Here is a 23,467-nt window from a genome sequence, read left to right as displayed (position 1 = left end):
ACAGGAACACACAGGAACACACACTAACACACAGGAACACACAGTAACACACAGGAACACACACTAACACACAGGAACACACAGTAACACACAGGAACACACAGGAACACACACTAACACACATGAACACACACTAACACACAGGAACACACAGGAACACACAGTAACACACAGGAACACACAGTAACACACAGGAACACACAGGAACACACACTAACACACAGGAACACACAGGAACACACACTAACACACAGGAACACACACTAACACACAGGAACACACAGGAACACACAGGAACACACAGGAACACACAGTAACACACAGGAACACACACTAACACACAGTAACACACAGTAACACACACTAACACACAGGAACACAGTAACACACAGGAACACACAGGAACACACAGTAACACACAGGAACACACAGTAACACACAGTAACACACAGTAACACACAGGAACACACAGTAACACACAGGAACACACAGTAACACACAGTAACACACAGTAACACACAGGAACACACAGTAACACACAGTAACACACAGTAACACACAGTAACACACAGGAACACACAGTAACACACAGGAACACACAGTAACACACAGTAACACACAGTAACACACAGTAACACACAGTAACACACAGGAACACACAGTAACACACAGTACATACAGTAACACACAGTAACACACAGTAACACACAGTAACACACAGTAACACACAGTAACACACAGGAACACACAGGAACACACAGTAACACACAGGAACACACAGTACACACAGTAACACACAGTAACACACAGTAACACACAGGAACACACAGGAACACACAGTAACACACAGTAACACACAGTAACACACAGGAACACACAGTAACACACAGTAACACACAGTAACACACATGAACACACAGTAACACACAGGAACAAACAGTGGGTTCTCCTGTGTTCTCCTGGGTTCACCTGTGTTCTCCTGGGTTCTCCTGGGCTCTCCTGGGTTCACCTAGGTTCTCCTGGGCTCACCTGGGTTCTCCTGGGTTCACCTAGGTTCACCTGGGTTCTCCTGGGTTCACCTGTGTTCTCCTGGGCTCTCCTGGGTTCACCTAGGTTCACCTGGGTTCTCCTGGGCTCTCCTGGGTTCACCTGTGTTCTCCTGGGTTCTCCTGGGTTCACCTAGGTTCACCTGTGTTCTCCTGGGTTCACCTGTGTTCTCCTGGGCTCTCCTGGGTTCACCTAGGTTCACCTGGGTTCTCCTGGGCTCTCCTGGGTTCACCTGTGTTCTCCTGGGTTCACCTAGGTTCTCCTGGGCTCTCCTGGGTTCTCCTGGGTTCACCTAGGTTCTCCTGGGCTCTCCTGGGTTCACCTGTGTTCTCCTGGGCTCTCCTGGGTTCACCTAGGTTCTCCTGGGCTCTCCTGGGTTCACCTGTGTTCTCCTGGGTTCTCCTGTGTTCACCTGGGTTCTCCTGGGTTCACCTAGGTTCACCTGGGTTCTCCTGGGCTCTCCTGGGTTCACCTGTGTTCTCCTGGGTTCACCTGTGTTCTCCTGGGTTCACCTAGGTTCACCTGGGTTCTCCTGGGTTCACCTGTGTTCTCCTGGGTTCTCCCGGGTTCACCTGTGTTCTCCTGGGTTCACCTAGGTTCTCCTGGGTTCACCTGTGTTCTCCTGGGTTCACCTAGGTTCTCCTGGGCTCTCCTGGGTTCACCTGGGCTCTCCTGGGTTCACCTGGGTTCTCCTGGGTTCTCCTGTGTTCTCCTGTGTTCACCTTTGTTCTCCTGGGTTCACCTGTGTTCTCCTGGGTTCACCTAGGTTCTCCTGGGCTCTCCTGGGTTCACCTGGGTTCACCTGGGTTCTCCTGGGTTCACCTGGGTTCACCTGGGCTCTCCTGGGTTCTCCTGGGTTCACCTAGGTTCACCTAGGTTCTCCTGGGTTCTCCTGGGTTCTCCTGTGTTCTCCTGGTTCATTTCATCGACTCCAGAAGCCAGAACATTGTTTCTGTCTCCAGACGAGGGTTTGGGTTCCCTCCTGTTTGACTGGTCCTGTGTCTCCAGAGGGGCGTGTCCTCCAGAGGGGCGTGTCTTCTCTCGTGCTCTGAGGTGTTCCTGCCGTTGACTTGAGAGCCGATTGGTTCCTCCGGACGCCTGAAGCCCCCGAGCCGCCGGTGGAGGCCGCGTCACGCTTGACATGAAGCGTTGTTTATCACTTCCTTGGACGCTAACAGACGCATTGTAAACTGATTTTACAGAAGTGTACGGGTCCCTGAACGCCTCATTGGGGTGTTCAGGGCCCTGACGTGTTCCAGGTAGAGTATTTCAAGTTGTCGGTGTTCCTCTTCCCGATGACACGCGGCGGCCATGTTGTTGTTGTTGTTGATGAGACCGGAGGATGTGTGTAGATACGTAGACGGGTCCTGTTGGCCACGAGTGTAAATATCAACCGTCGTCACGACGCTTCAAGAAACCTTCGCGATGCTGTACAGCCTGTAGGTAGGAGCTCCATCGGGCCGTTTGATTGGTGGAGAAGCCTTAATTGATTAATTGGTGTGTCGGTAAATTCAGACTTTGTTGTCCGGCTTCATTAAAAACCTTTTCTCAGTTTGTGATGCTGCAGCTTGAACTGCTTCTGACATGTACAACTTCTGTTGCTTAAAATATTGAATGTAATGGCAATTTGCTTTTAAGACATTAATACATACAAGCTGAACAATATAAAGGATGTTTAATAATAAAGGATGGAATCAATTTTGCCATTAAAACGGGAAAACTCAATAAGTGACTTCAAATAAAGAAACGTTTGAACCTGGTCGTTCACTACATTTATTGGATATTAATACATCAACACATACATTCATTGTTAAATCTACTCGGAGGATTATGAAACCGCTTCTGACGTGTGATGTTAGACACTCATGAGAGAAGGCTTCTATACATTTGACATTTAAAAAAACTGAATAATGAGTGTTTATAACGTCCTGGCCACTGGGATCAAGTGTTTAATAATCCATGGAAGTGGATTTGTTTTTTCTCAGCTGGACAAAGGTGTGAATAATGATGAAACGACTGCATATGAGCATAACTAGGGAGTTATTTGGTTCTAGGCCTCACTACCCTGATCACAAGTCACGGCCTTTAGAGCGACTGCAGTAAGAACTCATCACCGTGAAAGCAAAGCAAGCGTCACGTCGTCAGAGACCAGGTGGCAGACAGCATGTTGGATTATATTGCGTAACTACCTCTTCCCACCGACCCTTGAAATAAATGTATCTCACGCTAATATGTAGATTTATATCCAGGTCTCTACAGCCTCTACGGATCTGAGCTTACGATCACACCACGGGGCGCAGGTTGTCTTGCTCAAGGACACATCGACTAGCCGGGGATCGAACCACCGACCCTCTGAGTGACGGACCTGCTGACCGCGGCCGCCACACGTCTCCAAGGAGCCCAGTGCGCAGGCCTTCTGTTTATACAGTATTTACATATTACCATGGCATGAGCTGTAATTTAAGAGTTATTGTTGGTTTGAAGGATCCAGACTTTTAACCTAGTGAAAAACAAATCATCGTCTGCGCGTGACCTTCAGCTGACCTTCAGCTGACCTCCAGATGTTCCTCGGGGGCCAATCACATCTGACAATCGGACGTGTTGCAACCCGCTGGTCTCGACCCTCGGTCCACACAAACCAGGACGCTCCCATCGGATGCCGCAGCAGCGCTCTGGAGAGGGGTCATGGAAAGGTCAACAGAGGTCATCGAAAGGTGAACAGGGGTCATCAAAAGGTGAACAGGGGTCATCGAAAGGTGAACCGGGGTCATCAAAAGGTGAACAGGGGTCATTGAAAGGTGAACAGAGGTCATCAAAAGGTGAACAGGGGTCATCGAAAGGTGAACAGGGGTCATTGAAAGGTGAACAGAGGTCATTGAAAGGTGAACAGGGGTCATTGAAAGGTGAACAGGGGTCATCGAAAGGTGAACAGAGGTCATCAAAAGGTGAACAGGGGTCATTGAAAGGTGAACAGGGGTCATCAGAAGGTGAACAGGGGTCATTGAAAGGTGAACAGAGGTCATTGAAAGGTGAACAGAGGTCATTGAAAGGTGAACAGAGGTCATCAAAAGGTGAACAGGGGTCATTGAAAGGTGAACAGGGGTCATCGAAAGGTGAACAGAGGTCATTGAAAGGTGAACAGGGGTCATCAAAAGGTGAACAGGGGTCATTGAAAGGTGAACAGAGGTCATTGAAAGGTGAACAGGGGTCATTGAAAGGTGAACAGAGGTCATTGAAAGGTGAACAGGGGTCATTGAAAGGTGAACAGGGGTCATCAAAAGGTGAACAGGGGTCATTGAAAGGTGAACAGGGGTCATCAAAAGGTGAACAGAGGTCATTGAAAGGTGAACAGGGGTCATTGAAAGGTGAACAGAGGTCATTGAAAGGTGAACAGAGGTCATTGAAAGGTGAACAGGGGTCATTGAAAGGTGAACAGAGGTCATTGAAAGGTGAACAGGGGTCATTGAAAGGTGAACAGGGGTCATCGAAAGGTGAACAGGGGTCATTGAAAGGTGAACAGAGGTCATCAAAAGGTGAACAGGGGTCATTGAAAGGTGAACAGGGGTCATCGAAAGGTGAACAGGGGTCATTGAAAGGTGAACAGAGGTCATCGAAAGGTGAACAGGGGTCATCGAAAGGTGAACAGGGGTCATTGAAAGGTGAACAGAGGTGAACAGGGTCATCGAAAGGTGAACAGGGGTCATCGAAAGGTGAACAGAGGTCATCAAAAGGTGAACAGGGGTCATCGAAAGGTGAACAGGGGTCATCGAAAGGTGAACAGGGGTCATTGAAAGGTGAACAGAGGTCATCGAAAGGTGAACAGGGGTCATCGAAAGGTGAACAGGGGTCATTGAAAGGTGAACAGAGGTCATCGAAAGGTGAACAGGGGTCATCGAAAGGTGAACAGGGGTCATTGAAAGGTGAACAGAGGTCATTGAAAGGTGAACAGGGGTCATCAAAAGGTTCTGTGCTTGGACCAATTTTATTTACCTTATACATGCTTCCTTTGGGCAATATTATCAGGAAACACTCCATAAACTTTCATTGTTATGCAGATGACACTCAACTATATTTATCGATAAAACCAGAGGAGAGCAACCAACTCTGTAAAATTCAAGCATGTCTTAAAGACATAAAAACATGGATGACCTGCAACTTCTTGATGTTAAACTCAGACAAAACCGAAGTAATTTTAATCGGCCCTGAGCACCTCAGAGATCAATTATCTGGTGATGTGGATTCTGTAGACGGCATTGCCCTGGCATCCAACACCACTGTAAAGAATCTTGGCGTTATCTTTGATCGGGACTTGTCCTTTAACTCCCACGTAAAGCAAATCTCAAGGACTGCATTCTTTCATCTACGTAATATTTCAAAATCAGGCACATCTTGTCTCAAAAGATGCAGAAAAATTGGTTCACGTTCGTTACTTAGAGACTGGATTACTGCAACTCCTTATTAGCAGGCTGCTCTAATAAATCTCTTAGGTCCCTCCAGTTGATCCAGAATGCTGCAGCTCGTGTTCTCACTAAAACTAAGAAAAGAGATCACATCACTCCTGCACTAGCTGCTCTGCACTGGCTCCCAGTAAAATCAAGAATCACTTTTAAAATGCTTCTCTTAACCTACAAAGCCTTGATTGGTGATGCTCCATCATATCTTAAGGAGCTTGTCGTACCATATTGCCCCACTAGAGAGCTACGCTCACTAAATGCGGGACTACTTGTAGTTCCTAGAGTCTTAAAAAGTAGAATGGGAGCCAGAGCCTTTAGTTATCAAGCTCCTCTTTTATGGAACCAGCTTCCAATTTCAGTCCGGGAGGCAGACACAGTCACCTCGTTTAAGAGTAGACTTAAGACCTTCCTCTTTGACAGAGCTTATAGTTAGGGCTGAATCAGGTTTGCCCTGGTCCAGCCCTTGATATGCTGCTATAGGCTTATAGCTGCCGGGGGACGTTTAGGATGCACTGAGTACCTATCTCCTCTTTTTTTTCTCTCCTTAAGGATGAATTTTCATCTCTCAATCACACGTTACTAACTCTGCTTTCTCCCGGAAGTCCTTTGACTTTACGTCTCATGGGGTCATCGGACCCTATGAGACGGCATAGATCCTATCTGCCTGATGGATCGTCTGGGTCGTGGAATTCCTGCTCATGACTACGCCACTGTCCTGTTGAGACTCCGCCCACTCCTCCTCCCCACCGCCATCTGCCTGATGGATCGTGGAGGTCTCCATCGTGGAATATGCCTACTATGAACTATTCATACACTCTGTCATATTCATTGAATGTATTTTAACTCTAAATCTGTCCTTCTGTACACATTACATCTATTGCATCTGTCCATCCTAGGAGAGGGATCCTCCTCTGTTGCTCTCCTGCAGGTTTCTTCCCTTTTTTTCCCCCTGAAGGGTTATTTGGGAGTTTTTCCTGGTCCGATGTGAGGTTTTGGGGCAGGGATGTCTATGTGTACAGATTGTAAAGCACTCCGAGACAAATTTGTAATTTGTGAAATTGGGCTATACAAATAAACTGAATTGAATTGAATTGAACAGGGATCATTGAAAGGTGAACAGGGGTCATCAAAAGGTGAACAGAGGTCATCGAAAGGTGAACAGAGGTCATTGAAAGGTGAACAGGGGTCATTGAAAGGTGAACAGAGGTCATCAAAAGGTGAACAGGGGTCATTGAAAGGTGAACAGGGGTCATCGAAAGGTGAACAGGGGTCATTGAAAGGTGAACAGAGGTCATCGAAAGGTGAACAGGGGTCATTGAAAGGTGAACAGGGGTCATCAAAAGGTGAACAGGGGTCATTGAAAGGTGAACAGGGGTCATCAAAAGGTGAACAGGGGTCATCGAAAGGTGAACAGAGGTCATCGAAAGGTGAACAGAGGTCATTGAAAGGTGAACAGGGGTCATTGAAAGGTGAACAGAGGTCATTGAAAGGTGAACAGGGGTCATTGAAAGGTGAACAGAGGTCATTGAAAGGTGAACAGATGTCATTGAAAGGTGAACAGGGGTCATCGAAAGGTGAACAGGGGTCATTGAAAGGTGAACAGGGGTCATTGAAAGGTGAACAGATGTCATTGAAAGGTGAACAGGGGTCATTGAAAGGTGAACAGAGGTCATTGAAAGGTGAACAGGGGTCATTGAAAGGTGAACAGGGGTCATTGAAAGGTGAACAGAGGTCATTGAAAGGTGAACAGGGGTCATTGAAAGGTGAACAGAGGTCATTGAAAGGTGAACAGAGGTCATTGAAAGGTGAACAGGGGTCATTGAAAGGTGAACAGAGGTCATTGAAAGGTGAACAGGGGTCATTGAAAGGTGAACAGAGGTCATTGAAAGGTGAACAGAGGTCATTGAAAGGTGAACAGGGGTCATTGAAAGGTGAACAGAGGTCATTGAAAGGTGAACAGGGGTCATTGAAAGGTGAACAGGGGTCATTGAAAGGTGAACAGAGGTCATTGAAAGGTGATCAGAGGTCATTGAAAGGTGAACAGAGGTCATTGAAAGGTGAACAGGGGTCATTGAAAGGTGAACAGAGGTCATTGAAAGGTGAACAGGGGTCATTGAAAGGTGAACAGAGGTCACCGCCTCTGGCTTCATCCGCTCAGCTGTAACCGGGTCGATACATAATCACCCATATTTTAAATGCATGCAGTACTTCTGCGTGCCACCGGGTGGAACTTCTGAAAGTCCTAACCTCCGTCCTTGCCTCACCGTGAGTTTCCCTCCGGCCTCCTGCAGGCCGAGTCGGGCCAGCAGCGCGTCCATCTGGGCGGCGAGGCGCGCCGTGGAGCGCTGCAGCTGCTGCACCTGTCTGCTCAGGCTTCAGGGGAGAGCAACGCGGTCACTTCTCAGGGCATTGCTCATGTCTGAGGACACTTCAGGTTGAACGTAAAACCTTTTCCCACCTGAGAAACTCTCCCTGACCCGCCGCCGCGTGGCCGGAAAGGTTCTGCGCGTGAGCCGCAGCAGCAAGGGTCTCCGGCACATCTTTCCCATAATGCATCCCGAGAGTGTTGAGTTCGGTGTTCAGAGCGTCCTGGCGGAGAGGGAGACACCGGCGTGAACACCTGCTGCTGCTCCTGGAGCCCAGTTAAAGAAACGAGGCACAAACCCGCTTCTCCTCCAGCTCCCTCTTCATCCTCCTCTGCTCGTCTTCGTCTAGAATGCGGTTTCCGTCGCGGTCGAACCGGGAGAAGGCGGCAGAGATCTCGTGTTCGGCGTGTCCCATCCTAGGACGTCATCAGAGGTGAGAATCCAGGACATTACCCTCGTGGTCCTATCAACCCTGAAGAGGAACGAGCTCTGGGCTCTCTCACTTACTCTTTCAGGGTTTCTCTGAAGTCCTTGAACTCAAGTTCTCCAGATCCAGATTGCAGCGCCTTCTGAACGTTTGATATTTCCTCCTTTTTAAGTTTCATCTTCATAAACGTCTTCATGTAGCTCTGAATTCAAATAGAAATACATTTAGTGTGTCACTATTGAAACACTTTATCTAAATATCTTTATTATTACCTTCGCATTGAAAATGCCGGAAGGTTATGTTTTGATCGCCGTGTATTTATTTATTTATTTATTTATATGCGTGTTATTCGCAAATCTCAAAAAGTATTGAACCGAATCGCATGAAATTTGGTGGGATGATTGTTTATTATCCGGGGACCAGTTGATTAGATTTTGGGATCGATCGGTTCAAAGGTCAAAGGTCAAAGGTCATGAACAGGTCAAAATCTTTCGCAGAACTCAAAAAGTATTTAACCGAATCGCATGAAATTTGGTGGGATGATTGTTTATTATCCGGGGACCAGTTGATTAGATTTTGGGATCGATCGGGTCAAAGGTCAAAGGTCATGAACAGGTCAAAATCTTTCGCAGAACTCAAAAAGTATTAAACCGAATCGCATGAAATTTGGTGGGATGATTGTTTATTATCCGGGGACCAGTTGATTAGATTTTGGGATCGATCGGGTCAAAGGTCATGAACAGGTCAAAATCTTTCGCAGAACTCAAAAAGTATTGAACCGAATCGCATGACATTTGGTGGGATGATTGTTTATTATCCGGGGACCAGTTGACTAGATTTTGGGATCGATCGGGTCAAAGGTCAAGGTCAAGGCCATGGAAAGGTCAAACTCTTTTTTTACCATAGCACGATACATTTTTGTCCAATTGGCATGCAACTAATGCCAAAATGTTCATAATTCAATGCCCAATCTTGTGATATGCGAAGGTATGCGCTCTACCGAGTGCCCATTCTAGTTTCTACATGAATCTGATTACCTGTTTGATGATGTCGGTGATCTGCAGCTCGTCTTTCTGGGCTGAGAGCTCCTGCTTCACTTCAGAGTACGTGTCGTTGATGATGGCCAGGAACATGTTCTGAGGGGCGGAGGCAGAAAGAGGGAGTGAGAACGCCGTCTCTACCCTTTTAAAAGCAAAACATGTGGAGTTTTCCTTCTGAAGCTCACCAGGAGAACAAAGAACACAAAGAACACGTAGGTCACGAAGTAGACCGGCCCGAGGACTCGGTTGGCGCGGTCGATGGCATCGTAATCGAAGTCTCCCAGAATAATCCTGAACTGAGTGAAGCTGCAGAGAGAAGCACAACAGAAGGATCGCTTTACTCAACCATCATCATCATCGTCATCATCATCATATTCAAATAGTTTGTGTGGAGGCAGTTTTGGACACTTCTTACATGCACTTGACGAAGGTGCTGAAAGATTCCACCTCTGTCCCGAAGAGCAAATATCCAAGCTGCGCGTAGGCGAAGAACACGATGAAGAACATGATAGCGAAGCCCAGGATGTCCTTAGCACATCGACCCAGTGTGGAGGACAGCTGAGTCATGGTCTTGTTAAAGCTGATGTACTTGAAGACCTAAAGGAAAACAGCCAATTTGAGCCCCGGATCGCCTCTTCAGGAATGTGTTCCGCTGGAAGACGTTTACCTTGATCCACGCAAAGAATAGGTTCACCGCGTTCATGTTGTTGTACTGCGTTTGCCAGAATGCCAGGAATTCAAAGTCGGCGTAGATTCCAGGTTGTTCCAGCAGTTTGCCGAGCAAGTTGTCCACTTTGACGGTCCGGAAGACGTTGAAGACAATGGCAACGATGGCGAGCTGGGAAGGAGAACAGGTTTACTGATCTGATACAAACAGAATAGGTATACCTCTCTAATAAACAGAATAGGTATACCTCTCTGATACAAAGAGAATAGGTATACCTCTCTGATACAAAGAGAATAGGTATACCTCTCTGATACAAAGAGAATAGGTATACCTCTGATAAAGAGAATAGGTATACCTCTGATAAAGAGAATAGGTATACCTCTCTGATACAAAGAGAATAGGTATACCTCTCTGATACAAAGAGAATAGGTATACCTCTCTGATACAAAGAGAATAGGTATACCTCTGATAAAGAGAATAGGTATACCTCTCTAATAAAGAGAATAGGTATACCTCTCTGATAAAGAGAATAGGTATACCTCTCTGATACAAAGAGAATAGGTATACCTCTCTGATACAAAGAGAATAGGTATACCTCTGATAAAGAGAATAGGTATACCTCTGATAAAGAGAATAGGTATACCTCTCTAATAAAGAGAATAGATATACCTCTGTTAAAGAGAATAGGTATACCTCTCTGATACAAAGAGAATAGGTATACCTCTGATAAAGAGAATAGGTATACCTCTCTAATAAAGAGAATAGGTATACCTCTAATAAAGAGAATAGGTATACCTCTAATAAAGAGAATAGGTATACCTCTCTGATACAAAGAGAATAGGTATACCTCTCTGATACAAAGAGAATAGGTATACCTCTCTGATACAAAGAGAATAGGTATACCTCTCTAATAAAGCGAATAGGTATACCTCTCTAATAAAGAGAATAGGTATACCTCTCTGATAAAGAGAATAGGTATACCTCTCTGATACAAAGAGAATAGGTATACCTCTCTGATACAAAGAGAATAGGTATACCTCTGATAAAGAGAATAGGTATACCTCTCTGATAAAGAGAATAGGTATACCTCTGATAAAGAGAATAGGTATACCTCTGATAAAGAGAATAGGTATACCTCTCTAATAAAGAGAATAGGTATACCTCTGATAAAGAGAATAGGTATACCTCTCTGATACAAAGAGAATAGGTATACCTCTGATAAAGAGAATAGGTATACCTCTCTAATAAAGAGAATAGGTATACCTCTAATAAAGAGAATAGGTATACCTCTCTGATACAAAGAGAATAGGTATACCTCTCTGATACAAAGAGAATAGGTATACCTCTCTGATACAAAGAGAATAGGTATACCTCTCTGATACAAAGAGAATAGGTATACCTCTCTAATAAAGCGAATAGGTATACCTCTCTAATAAAGAGAATAGGTATACCTCTCTGATAAAGAGAATAGGTATACCTCTCTGATACAAAGAGAATAGGTATACCTCTCTGATACAAAGAGAATAGGTATACCTCTCTGATACAAAGAGAATAGGTATACCTCTGATAAAGAGAATAGGTATACCTCTCTGATAAAGAGAATAGGTATACCTCTGATAAAGAGAATAGGTATACCTCTGATAAAGAGAATAGGTATACCTCTCTAATAAAGAGAATAGGTATACCTCTGATAAAGAGAATAGGTATACCTCTCTGATACAAAGAGAATAGGTATACCTCTGATAAAGAGAATAGGTATACCTCTCTGATAAAGAGAATAGGTATACCTCTGATAAAGAGAATAGGTATACCTCTCTGATAAAGAGAATAGGTATACCTCTGATAAAGAGAATAGGTATACCTCTGATAAAGAGAATAGGTATACCTCTGATAAAGAGAATAGGTATACCTCTGATAAAGAGAATATGTATACCTCTGATAAAGAGAATAGGTATACCTCTCTGATAAAGAGAATAGGTATACCACTGATAAAGAGAATAGGTATACCTCTGATAAAGAGAATATGTATACCTCTGATAAAGAGAATAGGTATACCTCTCTGATACAAAGAGAATAGGTATACATCTGATAAAGAGAATATGTATACCTCTGATAAAGAGAATAGGTATACCTCTCTGATAAAGAGAATATGTATACCTCTGATAAAGAGAATAGGTATACCTCTCTGATACAAAGAGAATAGGTATACCTCTGATAAAGAGAATAGGTATACCTCTCTGATACAAAGAGAATAGGTATACCTCTCTGATACAAAGAGAATAGGTATACCTCTGATAAAGAGAATAGGTATACCTCTCTAATAAAGAGAATAGGTATACCTCTGATAAAGAGAATAGGTATACCTCTCTGATACAAAGAGAATAGGTATACCTCTGATAAAGAGAATAGGTATACCTCTCTGATAAAGAGAATAGGTATACCTCTCTGATACAAAGAGAATAGGTATACCTCTGATAAAGAGAATAGGTATACCTCTCTAATAAAGAGAATAGGTATACCTCTGATAAAGAGAATAGGTATACCTCTCTGATACAAAGAGAATAGGTATACCTCTGATAAAGAGAATAGGTATACCTCTCTGATAAAGAGAATAGGTATACCTCTCTGATACAAAGAGAATAGGTATACCTCTGATAAAGAGAATAGGTATACCTCTCTAATAAAGAGAATAGGTATACCTCTGATAAAGAGAATAGGTATACCTCTGATAAAGAGAATAGGTATACCTCTCTGATACAAACAGAATAGGTATACTTCTTGACATGTTCCTACCATTATGACAACGATGTCCAGTATGTTCCAGATGCTTTTGAAGTAGGAGAACTTGTGTATCCGCAGCTCGAGGATCTCCTCCACCACGTAGTACAGGATGAACAAGCAGAACACCAACTCGCAGGCGAGGATGAAGTAGTCCCAGTTGGTGATGTAGCGAATCAGTTTGACGGTTCTTATCTGGTAGGAAGGGATCGCTCCACCAGTCGCTGGGAACTCAACCACCAACCTGAAAGAGCGGACACAACTTACATGGACCAACGCCACAGGGTCAACCGATGGGTAGAGTTGCTCTAGGCCGCCGTGTCTTCACCTGATGACGCAGAACATGTTGATGTTTGCGTTGTAAGTGGAAAAGTCGACGAAGGCGGCTCTGGTTCCTCGGTCCAGCCACAGGTTCTCCACCAGTTCCTCCAGAGTGGCGGCGCTCTCCTCTTTGGTCTGACTCAGGTCCCGGTAGTACCCCGCTCCACTGTAGGTGGTCAGCAAGCCCCAGTGAGAGGAACCGTTGACTTCTTTCTCCGTGTGGTAGGTCCATCTGCAGGGGAACAAGACAACATGGCTGGACCTCTCCTGACTGCAAAGGAACCCCCGTAAGGAAGACAGTGGGCGACTTACGCGGTGCCATTGACGAGGCCGAAGCTCAGGTCGTCCTCCTTCTTGTCGTTGTACACATCGAAGCATCCCGTGATCTCATCCTCGAAGTCCGTGTGCACCGTGCAGGAGTTGTTCACGATCTTGATCTGCCTCATTCTGGGCACTCCCAGCAGCATGTTCTCGTAGTAGATGAAGGAGTGTTCGCCTCGGTCCAGGGACCGGTTGTTGTACCATTTGGTCCAATAGAGGCCGTCCAGCAACGGGCCCTGAGCGTACTGTTCACGAGAGAAGATGCAGGTTCATGTTCTCATCTCTCACCGGGTCCTCATTGTTGTCAACACAGTGAAAATGAACGCGGAGTAGAACTCACAATCCAGAAGTCGGCCATGGTGCCAATGGACTGAAACTTAACCCCGCTGTCACCACCTGTGCTCACAAACAGGTCCGTCATGGCTTTAGTGTAGTAATAGGTGCTGGAGCTGGTCATCCCGTATGTCACTGAAAGACAGCGTCATGTCATTGTTAGCTGCCGTCGGCGGTTCCTATCTGGCTTTGCTCAGGCTCAGCTGTGAGCGTGAGATAAGACAACGCAAGGGCAGACACGCAAGGCCATGAAGACTTCTTTGTCTGTCTTTATGTCAGTCGAATGGATCGGATCAGAGGCTCGACTTTGTTTGAAGAGAGCGCCCGGTGGCCCGGCACAAATAGCCTCTTCAAACAATGTCGACCCAACCCGGACAAAGAGACATGGCCAAATGCTCTTATCGCTAAAAGGCCAGGGAGCAGTCCTCGAGTCCCTTTCAGTCCTAATGCTCCGGTGGACAAAGGCCTTTGGGCAGAGGGATGAGGGGGGGGGGGCATTTGTGGTTATTTTACAGCTGAACAGGTGATCATTAGTGCTAATGAGGTAAAGTTATACAGGAACACCAAAGAAAATGTGCAATTCAATTAAATGGAAATACACTTTTCTGGGTTTAAAACACATTTTAATTCTCTGTTACATTGAGAACCTTTAATATGTGACAGTCGTACATTCAGCACAACAGCGTTTGGAAGTCATTGTCATGATAAAACCCGGGAAGTGTTATAAGCCTTTGATAAGTGTACAGTGTGCCGTTGGACCAGGATCGTGATGTTCGAGGAATAGACATTAATATTGATTATTTCATGTAGGACAGTACTTACAGAGGCAAATGTCCACCAGGAACACCAGATAGACCAGTAGCTCGCGTAGAGTGGTTCTGACGAACAGTTCTCGGTTGTTGGAGGTGTTCTCAGTCAGCGTCGTGCCCCAGAAGCCTGCAGACAGAAAACAGGCATCACGATGCTCAGTGGGGGCGACAAAGACCATGGAGTCTCTCAACGTTGATCCTCTGAAGACCCACATGATGGTGGTCCACAGGAGGGTTATGTGCAAAGAAAAGGGGTCATATCAGTTGATTTTATGGGCCCAAACGGAACCAGAACCAAAGGAAGACAAGGTGTTTTTGTCAAGATGTTGGCGAGGTATCATCTAAACTCTAATGGAGGGTAAACGCTGAATAGACGTTATTTATATCTTCTCTCTCGACCTCTCAGAATGCTTTACAACACCCATTCACAGAGGGCCAACCTGCCCATCGGGACCGGTTAGAGGTCCAGTGTCTTGAAGGAGTTGAATCCTGGACGGCTCATCAGGGGTCAGTAGCTGAGCGGCCCCTCGTCCTACCTTTGATGAAGGAGCAGCAGCCTCGTCGCTTCTCTTCCTCTGGGAGTCCAGTTCCACCGTCCAGCTTGTACACGCGGTCCATGGAGCCCTGGAAGGGGGGCTGGGCGCTGTAGACGGTGCTGACCACTCGGGGCGCCGGTGGAGGAGAGCCGCAGTAGCCCTGGTTGACCCAGGCTCCGTTGGCCACGCTGTCCAGCTCCACCTGGCCGGTCAGGTGGCTGTCGGCCCGGTTGTTCAGGCACTTCATTGGAGGGTAGACCGGAGAGGGAGCTGAGGCAGAGCGGGTCTTCTCAGGCTCCCGCGGAGCGATGGTTATAAAGAGGGGATGACATCAGCCGCGGGAGGGAGGAGCTTTTGTGGTGTTGAGATTGAGACTCAAACACATTGAAGTAATAAAATGGAGGCGGTCTGACGGGCCAGGGTCCTGTGTTACATGGTTACATCACAGTGATTTAGTCCGCCATGAAATAACATGTGTTCACTGCATTAGGTAGAATTAAAGAACCAGAAAATAATAAGTAATAACAACCCTGCTTCAACCTCGAGATAAAGATATTATAGAAATACTTCATCCCACATCGCCACGTATTAGTATGCTGGAGACGTCTTCATCAACATCCAGAAGACGAAGGATTCATCATCTGTTGAGTCCTCTCAGTGACCTCCACGCCGAGCACCTTGTTTTCACTATTGATGAACCACTCGTCCAATCACAGGCTCCGATTGAGCAAATCAATTAAATGCACATCGATTATATTTCTGTCACCGACTGTTGTGACCAAATGACGAGGAGCTGATTGTCTCTTCATTACGACTTCTGACTTCTGACTCTGTTCATCACGTCACACGGTCTGCGTCTGCCGGCCCAACGAGCATGAATACCTGTGAACGTGTGAACACCTGTGAACATGTGAATACCTGTGAACGTGTGAACACCTGTGAACGTGTGAATACCTGTGAACGTGTGAATACCTGTGAACGTGTGAATACCTGTGAACTTGTGAACACCTGTGAACATGTGAATACCTGTGAACGTGTGAACACCTGTGAACATGTGAACACCTGTGAACATGTGAATACCTGTGAACGTGTGAATACCTGTGAACATGTGAATACCTGTGAACGTGTGAATACCTGTGAACATGTGAATACCTGTGAACATGTGAATACCTGTGAACGTGTGAATACCTGTGAACGTGTGAATACCTGTGAACATGTGAATACCTGTGAACGTGTGAATACCTGTGAACGTGTGAATACCTGTGAACATGTGAATACCTGTGAACGTGTGAATACCTGTGAACGTGTGAATACCTGTGAACATGTGAATACCTGTGAACATGTGAATACCTGTGAACGTGTGAATACCTGTGAACGTGTGAATACCTGTGAACATGTGAATACCTGTGAACGTGTGAATACCTGTGAACGTGTGAACACCTGTGAACATGTGAATACCTGTGAACGTGTGAACACCTGTGAACATGTGAATACCTGTGAACGTGTGAATACCTGTGAACATGTGAATACCTGTGAACGTGTGAATACCTGTGAACATGTGAACACCTGTGAACATGTGAACACCTGTGAACATGTGAATACCTGTGAACATGTGAATACCTGTGAACACCTGTGAACATGTGAACACCTGTGAACATGTGAATACCTGTGAACGTGTGAACACCTGTGAACATGTGAATACCTGTGAACGTGTGAATACCTGTGAACATGTGAATACCTGTGAACACCTGTGAACATGTGAATACCTGTGAACATGTGAATACCTGTGAACACCTGTGAATGTGTGAATACCTGTGAACATGTGAATACCTGTGAACGTGTGAATACCTGTGAACGTGTGAATACCTGTGAACGTGTGAACACCTGTGAACATGTGAATACCTGTGAACGTGTGAATACCTGTGAACGTGTGAACACCTGTGAACATGTGAATACCTGTGAACGTGTGAATACCTGTGAACGTGTGAACACCTGTGAACATGTGAATACCTGTGAACGTGTGAATACCTGTGAACATGTGAATACCTGTGAACGTGTGAATACCTGTGAACATGTGAATACCTGTGAACGTGTGAATACCTGTGAACATGTGAATACCTGTGAATGTGTGAATACCTGTGAACATGTGAATACCTGCACCGCAGCCTCGCCCCGGTTCGTATGGATGTGAATGAATGTTGGTGGTGGGGGAGGGGCCGTAGGCGCTGATTGGCTGCCACGCTTCCGTCAGTCTGCCCCAGGGCAGCTGTGGCTACTGATGTAGCTTATCACCACAGGGATGACTGTGTGTGTGTGTGACTACTGGACTCTGTACTCTGTAAAGCGACTTCGGGTGCCTTGAGAAGCGCTATATAAAATAAATGATTATTATTAGGGTCCGAGCGACAGACGAAGTCTGACCGAGAGGAACCTATTGAAATTGTTAGGGGTATTATTATTCTTATTCCGCATCTTATTTTTGAACATTGGGCGCATATTGGGGGTATGTATCATATCCCAAAACTCACCAAATTTGGCAAGCTTGTCAGGCTTGGTGAAAATAGCCGGATGACACCGACGTCGAAATTCGGCTTTCAAAAATTGCTCTCTAGCGCCACCTGGAAGTTTGACCGGCGACGCCCCTCACCCAGTATGTTCAAATGACTAGCTTTTATTTTTCCCAAGTCCACTTGGACCTGCTCTACAAAAAAGCCTCTCAGGACCCTAAGCTCCGCCTACTTAAATTTTCCACCATATTTTTTTTGCTGAAAAACACATGTGGGGTCCAATTCAAACCAAACCTATTAGAGATAATGATAATGGAAGCTATGTCATCTAAGATCTATTATCTTTTTTTCAAATATATTGTTGTGGTAAGCATCTATGGCCGAACGAACATTTTAGGGGCGTGTCCTGTTTTGTAGTGCTCATAACTTCAACACTATTGGGGAAAAAAAATAACAGACTTTCAGGATATGTGCAGAATGGAGCCTGAAACATTCACAGCAAATTTCGTGCAATTTGAACCGTAGGGGGCGCTACAATAATTCACCAAAGTTGGCCGTTTTGGGCGTTTTTTGGCGTTTTTCGCTTGATTTGGCCAGTTTCCACTTTTTCCCCTTCGATTATTTCTCCGACAAAACGCCAACAGAATCGGCTAAAAATTAGTTTTATAGAATCTCAAGACTTGAATAATGAACACTGTGAAAAAAAACGGACTTTTCGTCGGTAGAAAATTTACGCTTTTTTACTGCCAATAATTTTTTACTTTCTGTGATTTCTTTATGTTAAAAACTATTGCTTAATCTCATCCAATACTTCCCCAAAAAATCATGTGTGATGCCAGTCAAGGCCTGAACACATTCACATGAAGAAACAAGCACATTTCTTCCAGGAACACCTATTGATCACCTATTGAAAATTAAAATAACCAAATTTTCCTGCCCCAAATAATGTGAGCTCCTACGGCTGCCTGTACACCAGTTGGCTCATAGCTCACCATGTTAAGTGTAGGTCTGGAGACCTGGAGATGTGTGTTCGATTCCAAGACAAGGCAGCATTTTTTCATTTATTTTTTTACATTGAATTTACATGAGGTGATCTATACTTCACATAGGGACACACGACGCATGAATATGTTCACGTAGTTAAAGCGCCACCTAGTGGCTCAACTGGACTTCCTTCAGTCCGCCCCAAATTTGTTTGACTAGCCCGTTATTTAGAATGGAATAAGAACTCTCTCTCTCTCTCTTTTTCTCTCTCCTCTCTCTCTCTTCTCTCTCTCTTCTCTCTCCTCTCTCTTCTCTCTCTCCTCTCTCTCCCTCTCTCTACTGCCCTCCTCGCTGGTCTGATACGGATCCGTATTGCCCTCTTAGCCTACGTCATTTTCAAAATAAGCTATATTGATAGACAGCCAAGAGCAGTGGTCCTCAAACTAAGGCCCGCCTCCACATTTGGCCCGGCCCGCTGAACAATACCAGATAGGCATTATGATTTTTTTTCAGTCTGGCCACGCAAATCCTAGACTAGCCCGTTATTTAAAATGGAATAAGAACTCTCTCTCTCTCTCTCTCTCTCTCTCTTTTTCTCTCTCTTCTTTCTCTCTTCTCTCTCCCTCTCTCTACTCTAACATAACTAACGTCAGTAAACAGCTGGACGAGGCTTTTAAATCACGGATTTCGTGAGTTTTTGTTTATTTATTTTTACTTCACGTAGGGACACGTGATGCATGAATATGTTCACGTAGTTAAAGCGCCACCTAGTGGCGAAACTGGACTTTGTCGAATCTGCCCCAAACTTGTCGTGCTCGTTATAAGTCGCGGCCCGAGTCGAGTCCGACCGGCGCGCCCTCGGCCGAGCGGGCCGGCGTCCCGCCGGCTCCCCCGACCGGCGTGGGTGAGCGAGGACCCGTTCGACGCTGCTTGCAGCTTTAATTATTATTATTATTATACCTGTGAACGTGTGAACACCTGTGAACGTGTGAATACCTGTGAACATGTGAATACCTGTGAACGTGTGAATACCTGTGAACGTGTGAATACCTGTGAACATGTGAATACCTGTGAACATGTGAATACCTGTGAACGTGTGAATACCTGTGAACGTGTGAATACCTGTGAACGTGTGAATACCTGTGAACATGTGAATACCTGTGAACGTGTGAATACCTGTGAACGTGTGAACACCTGTGAACGTGTGAATACCTGTGAACGTGTGAACACCTGTGAACGTGTGAATACCTGTGAACATGTGAATACCTGTGAACGTGTGAATACCTGTGAACGTGTGAACACCTGTGAACGTGTGAATACCTGTGAACGTGTGAACACCTGTGAACGTGTGAACACCTGTGAACGTGTGAATACCTGTGAACGTGTGAACACCTGTGAACGTGTGAATACCTGTGAACGTGTGAATACCTGTGAACGTGTGAACACCTGTGAACGTGTGAATACCTGTGAACGTGTGAACACCTGTGAACGTGTGAATACCTGTGAACATGTGAATACCTGTGAACGTGTGAATACCTGTGAACGTGTGAACACCTGTGAACGTGTGAATACCTGTGAACGTGTGAATACCTGTGAACGTGTGAACACCTGTGAACGTGTGAATACCTGTGAACGTGTGAATACCTGTGAACATGTGAATACCTGTGAACGTGTGAATACCTGTGAACGTGTGAATACCTGTGAACGTGTGAACACGTGTGAACACCTGTGAACGTGTGAATACCTGTGAACATGTGAATACCTGTGAACATGTGAATACCTGTGAACGTGTGAATACCTGTGAACGTGTGAACACCTGTGAACGTGTGAATACCTGTGAATGTGTGAATACCTGTGAACGTGTGAATACCTGTGAACGTGTGAATACCTGTGAATGTGTGAATACCTGTGAACGTGTGAACACGTGTGAACACCTGTGAACGTGTGAACACCTGTGAACGTGTGAATACCTGTGAACGTGTGAACACCTGTGAACGTGTGAACACCTGTGAACGTGTGAATACCTGTGAACGTGTGAATACCTGTGAACGTGTGAACACCTGTGAACGTGTGAATACCTGTGAACATGTGAATACCTGTGAACGTGTGAATACCTGTGAACATGTGAATACCTGTGAACGTGTTAACACCTGTGAACGTGTGAATACCTGTGAACGTGTGAATACCTGTGAACGTGTGAACACCTGTGAACGTGTGAATACCTGTGAAGGTGTGAATACCTGTGAACGTGTGAACACGTGTGAACACCTGTGAACGTGTGAATACCTGTGAACATGTGAATACCTGTGAACATGTGAATACCTGTGAACACCTGTGAACGTGTGAATACCTGTGAACATGTGAATACCTGTGAACGTGTGAATACCTGTGAACGTGTGAACACCTGTGAACGTGTGAATACCTGTGAATGTGTGAATACCTGTGAACGTGTGAATACCTGTGAATGTGTGAATACCTGTGAACGTGTGAATACCTGTGAACGTGTGAACACGTGTGAACACCTGTGAACGTGTGAATACCTGTGAACGTGTGAATACCTGTGAACGTGTGAACACCTGTGAACGTGTGAATACCTGTGAACGTGTGAACACCTGTGAACGTGTGAATACCTGTGAACATGTGAATACCTGTGAACGTGTGAATACCTGTGAACGTGTGAATACCTGTGAACACCTGTGAACGTGTGAATACCTGTGAACATGTGAATACCTGTGAACGTGTGAATACCTGTGAACGTGTGAACACCTGTGAACGTGTGAATACCTGTGAATGTGTGAATACCTGTGAACGTGTGAATACCTGTGAATGTGTGAATACCTGTGAACGTGTGAATACCTGTGAACGTGTGAACACGTGTGAATACCTGTGAACGTGTGAATACCTGTGAACGTGTGAATACCTGTGAACGTGTGAATACCTGTGAACGTGTGAACACCTGTGAACGTGTGAATACCTGTGAACGTGTGAACACCTGTGAACGTGTGAATACCTGTGAACATGTGAATACCTGTGAACGTGTGAACACCTGTGAACGTGTGAATACCTGTGAACGTGTGAATACCTGTGAACATGTGAATACCTGTGAACGTGTGAATACCTGTGAACGTGTGAATACCTGTGAACGCCCTCGCACCGCCCCCCCCCCCCCCCCCCACTTGCGTGTATCTTAATGCGTTCACCTCGCTCCTCGTTGACGTGCAGCAGCGTTATCTCAGGGAACAGGAGCTCTGGACAAAAGGAGGATACCTGTGAACGTGTGAATACCTGTGAATGTGTGAATACCTGTGAACGTGTGAATACCTGTGAATGTGTGAACACCTGTGAACGTGTGAATACCTGTGAATGTGTGAATACCTGTGAACGTGTGAATACCTGTGAACGTGTGAATACCTGTGAACGTGTGAACACCTGTGAACATGTGAATACCTGTGAATGTGTGAATACCTGTGAACGTGTGAACACCTGTGAACGTGTGAATACCTGTGAAGGTGTGAATACCTGTGAACGTGTGAACACGTGTGAACACCTGTGAACGTGTGAATACCTGTGAACATGTGAATACCTGTGAACGTGTGAACACCTGTGAACGTGTGAACACCTGTGAACATGTGAATACCTGTGAATGTGTGAATACCTGTGAACGTGTGAATACCTGTGAACATGTGAATACCTGTGAACGTGTGAACACCTGTGAACGTGTGAACACCTGTGAATGTGTGAATACCTGTGAACGTGTGAATACCTGTGAATGTGTGAATACCTGTGAACGTGTGAATACCTGTGAACGCCCTCGCACCGCGCCCTAATTCCTGTATATTCCTGATCCTATATATTCTATATATATATTATTTATATATACATATATATATTCTATATATATTCTATATATTCTCTATATATATATTCTATATATATATAATATATAATTTATATATATATACATATATTATATATAATGTGTATATATATATATGTTATATATTGTATTCTGGTGAGAAGATTCAGAAACAACCTGATTAAAGTATTAAATTCCAAATCATTTGCGTGTTAGCAGCTGGTCACACGTCGTGCTGCAGGGGTCTGAGAGCAGAGAGTCGGGGCCCCGTTGAGGCGTGAGGGGCCTCAGCGGGGCCCCTCACGCCTCAGCGGCCGTGGACAGACACATCACCCCCCCCCCCCCCCCCACTTGCGTGTATCTTAATGCGTTCACCTCGCTCCTCGTTGACGTGCAGCAGCGTTATCTCAGGGAACAGGAGCTCTGGACAAAAGGAGGATTTATTCCCCAGGGAGAGGACGGTTCTCCTCCTGAGCGCCACAAAGAGGAGCTGAGGAGGAGGTGTTCTCCTCTTGTCTATAGGTTAAAGTTATATAAAGGAGGAGCTGAGGAGGAGGTGTTCTCCTCTTGTCTATAGGTTACAGTTATATAAAGGAGGAGCTGAGGAGGAGGTGTTCTCCTCTTGTCTATAGGTTAAAGTTATATAAAGGAGGAGGTCAGAAGGAGGTGTTCTCCTCTTGTCTATAGGTTAAAGTTATATAAAGGAGGAGCTGAGGAGGAGGTGTTCTCCTCTTGTCTATAGGTTAAAGTTATATAAAGGAGGAGCTGAGGAGGAGGTGTTCTCCTCTTGTCTATAGGTTAAAGTTATATAAAGGAGGAGCTGAGGAGGAGGTGTTCTCCTCTTGTCTATAGTTTATAGTTATATAAAGGAGGAGCTGAGGAGCCTCAGCTCCTCCTTTATATAACTTCAAGAGGAAAGATTTTTTAGATAATAGTTTTATTTTTTATTAAAACCCATAATTCAACAAAATAGAGGGATGTGTATGAAAAATAATCTATTCAACAAAATACTTACAATTAT

General features: G+C 45.2%; 1 protein-coding gene across 1 annotated transcript; it reads right to left on the bottom strand.

Moving 5' to 3' along the window:
• Positions 1-2,806: 2,806 nt before the first annotated feature.
• Positions 2,807-15,393, bottom strand: pkd2l1 (polycystic kidney disease 2-like 1). Its single transcript, XM_056436339.1, has 15 exons — positions 15,100-15,393; positions 14,577-14,690; positions 13,762-13,889; positions 13,413-13,666; positions 13,108-13,332; positions 12,795-13,023; positions 10,002-10,172; positions 9,750-9,931; positions 9,520-9,640; positions 9,332-9,430; positions 8,375-8,496; positions 8,166-8,283; positions 7,960-8,090; positions 7,766-7,874; positions 2,807-3,719 (listed from the first exon to the last, which is right to left on the bottom strand). The coding sequence occupies exons 1-15, from the start codon at positions 15,344-15,346 to the stop codon at positions 3,627-3,629; spliced, it is 2,343 nt and encodes a 780-aa protein (XP_056292314.1). The 5' UTR covers positions 15,347-15,393; the 3' UTR covers positions 2,807-3,626.
• Between the last annotated feature and the right edge of the window lie 8,074 nt (positions 15,394-23,467).

This window comes from Pseudoliparis swirei, chromosome 17, assembly GCF_029220125.1.
Source record: "Pseudoliparis swirei isolate HS2019 ecotype Mariana Trench chromosome 17, NWPU_hadal_v1, whole genome shotgun sequence".
In the NCBI taxonomy this organism is placed as follows: Eukaryota; Metazoa; Chordata; class Actinopteri; order Perciformes; family Liparidae; genus Pseudoliparis; species Pseudoliparis swirei.
This window is presented reverse-complemented; position numbering and strand designations above follow the sequence as displayed.

Bases quoted from the DNA above. Each gene is read 5' to 3' on its own strand.
- pkd2l1 (XM_056436339.1), bottom strand. From the start codon at position 15,346: ATGAAGTGCCTGAACAACCGGGCCGACAGCCACCTGACCGGCCAGGTG. The intron at 10,173-12,794 runs GTAGGAACATGT...TCTCCTTCCCAG, and splicing joins TGGACATCGTTGTCATAATG to CTCGCCATCGTTGCCATTGT. The intron at 8,284-8,374 runs GTAAGTGAGAGA...ATGACGTCCTAG, and splicing joins TTCAGAGAAACCCTGAAAGA to GATGGGACACGCCGAACACG.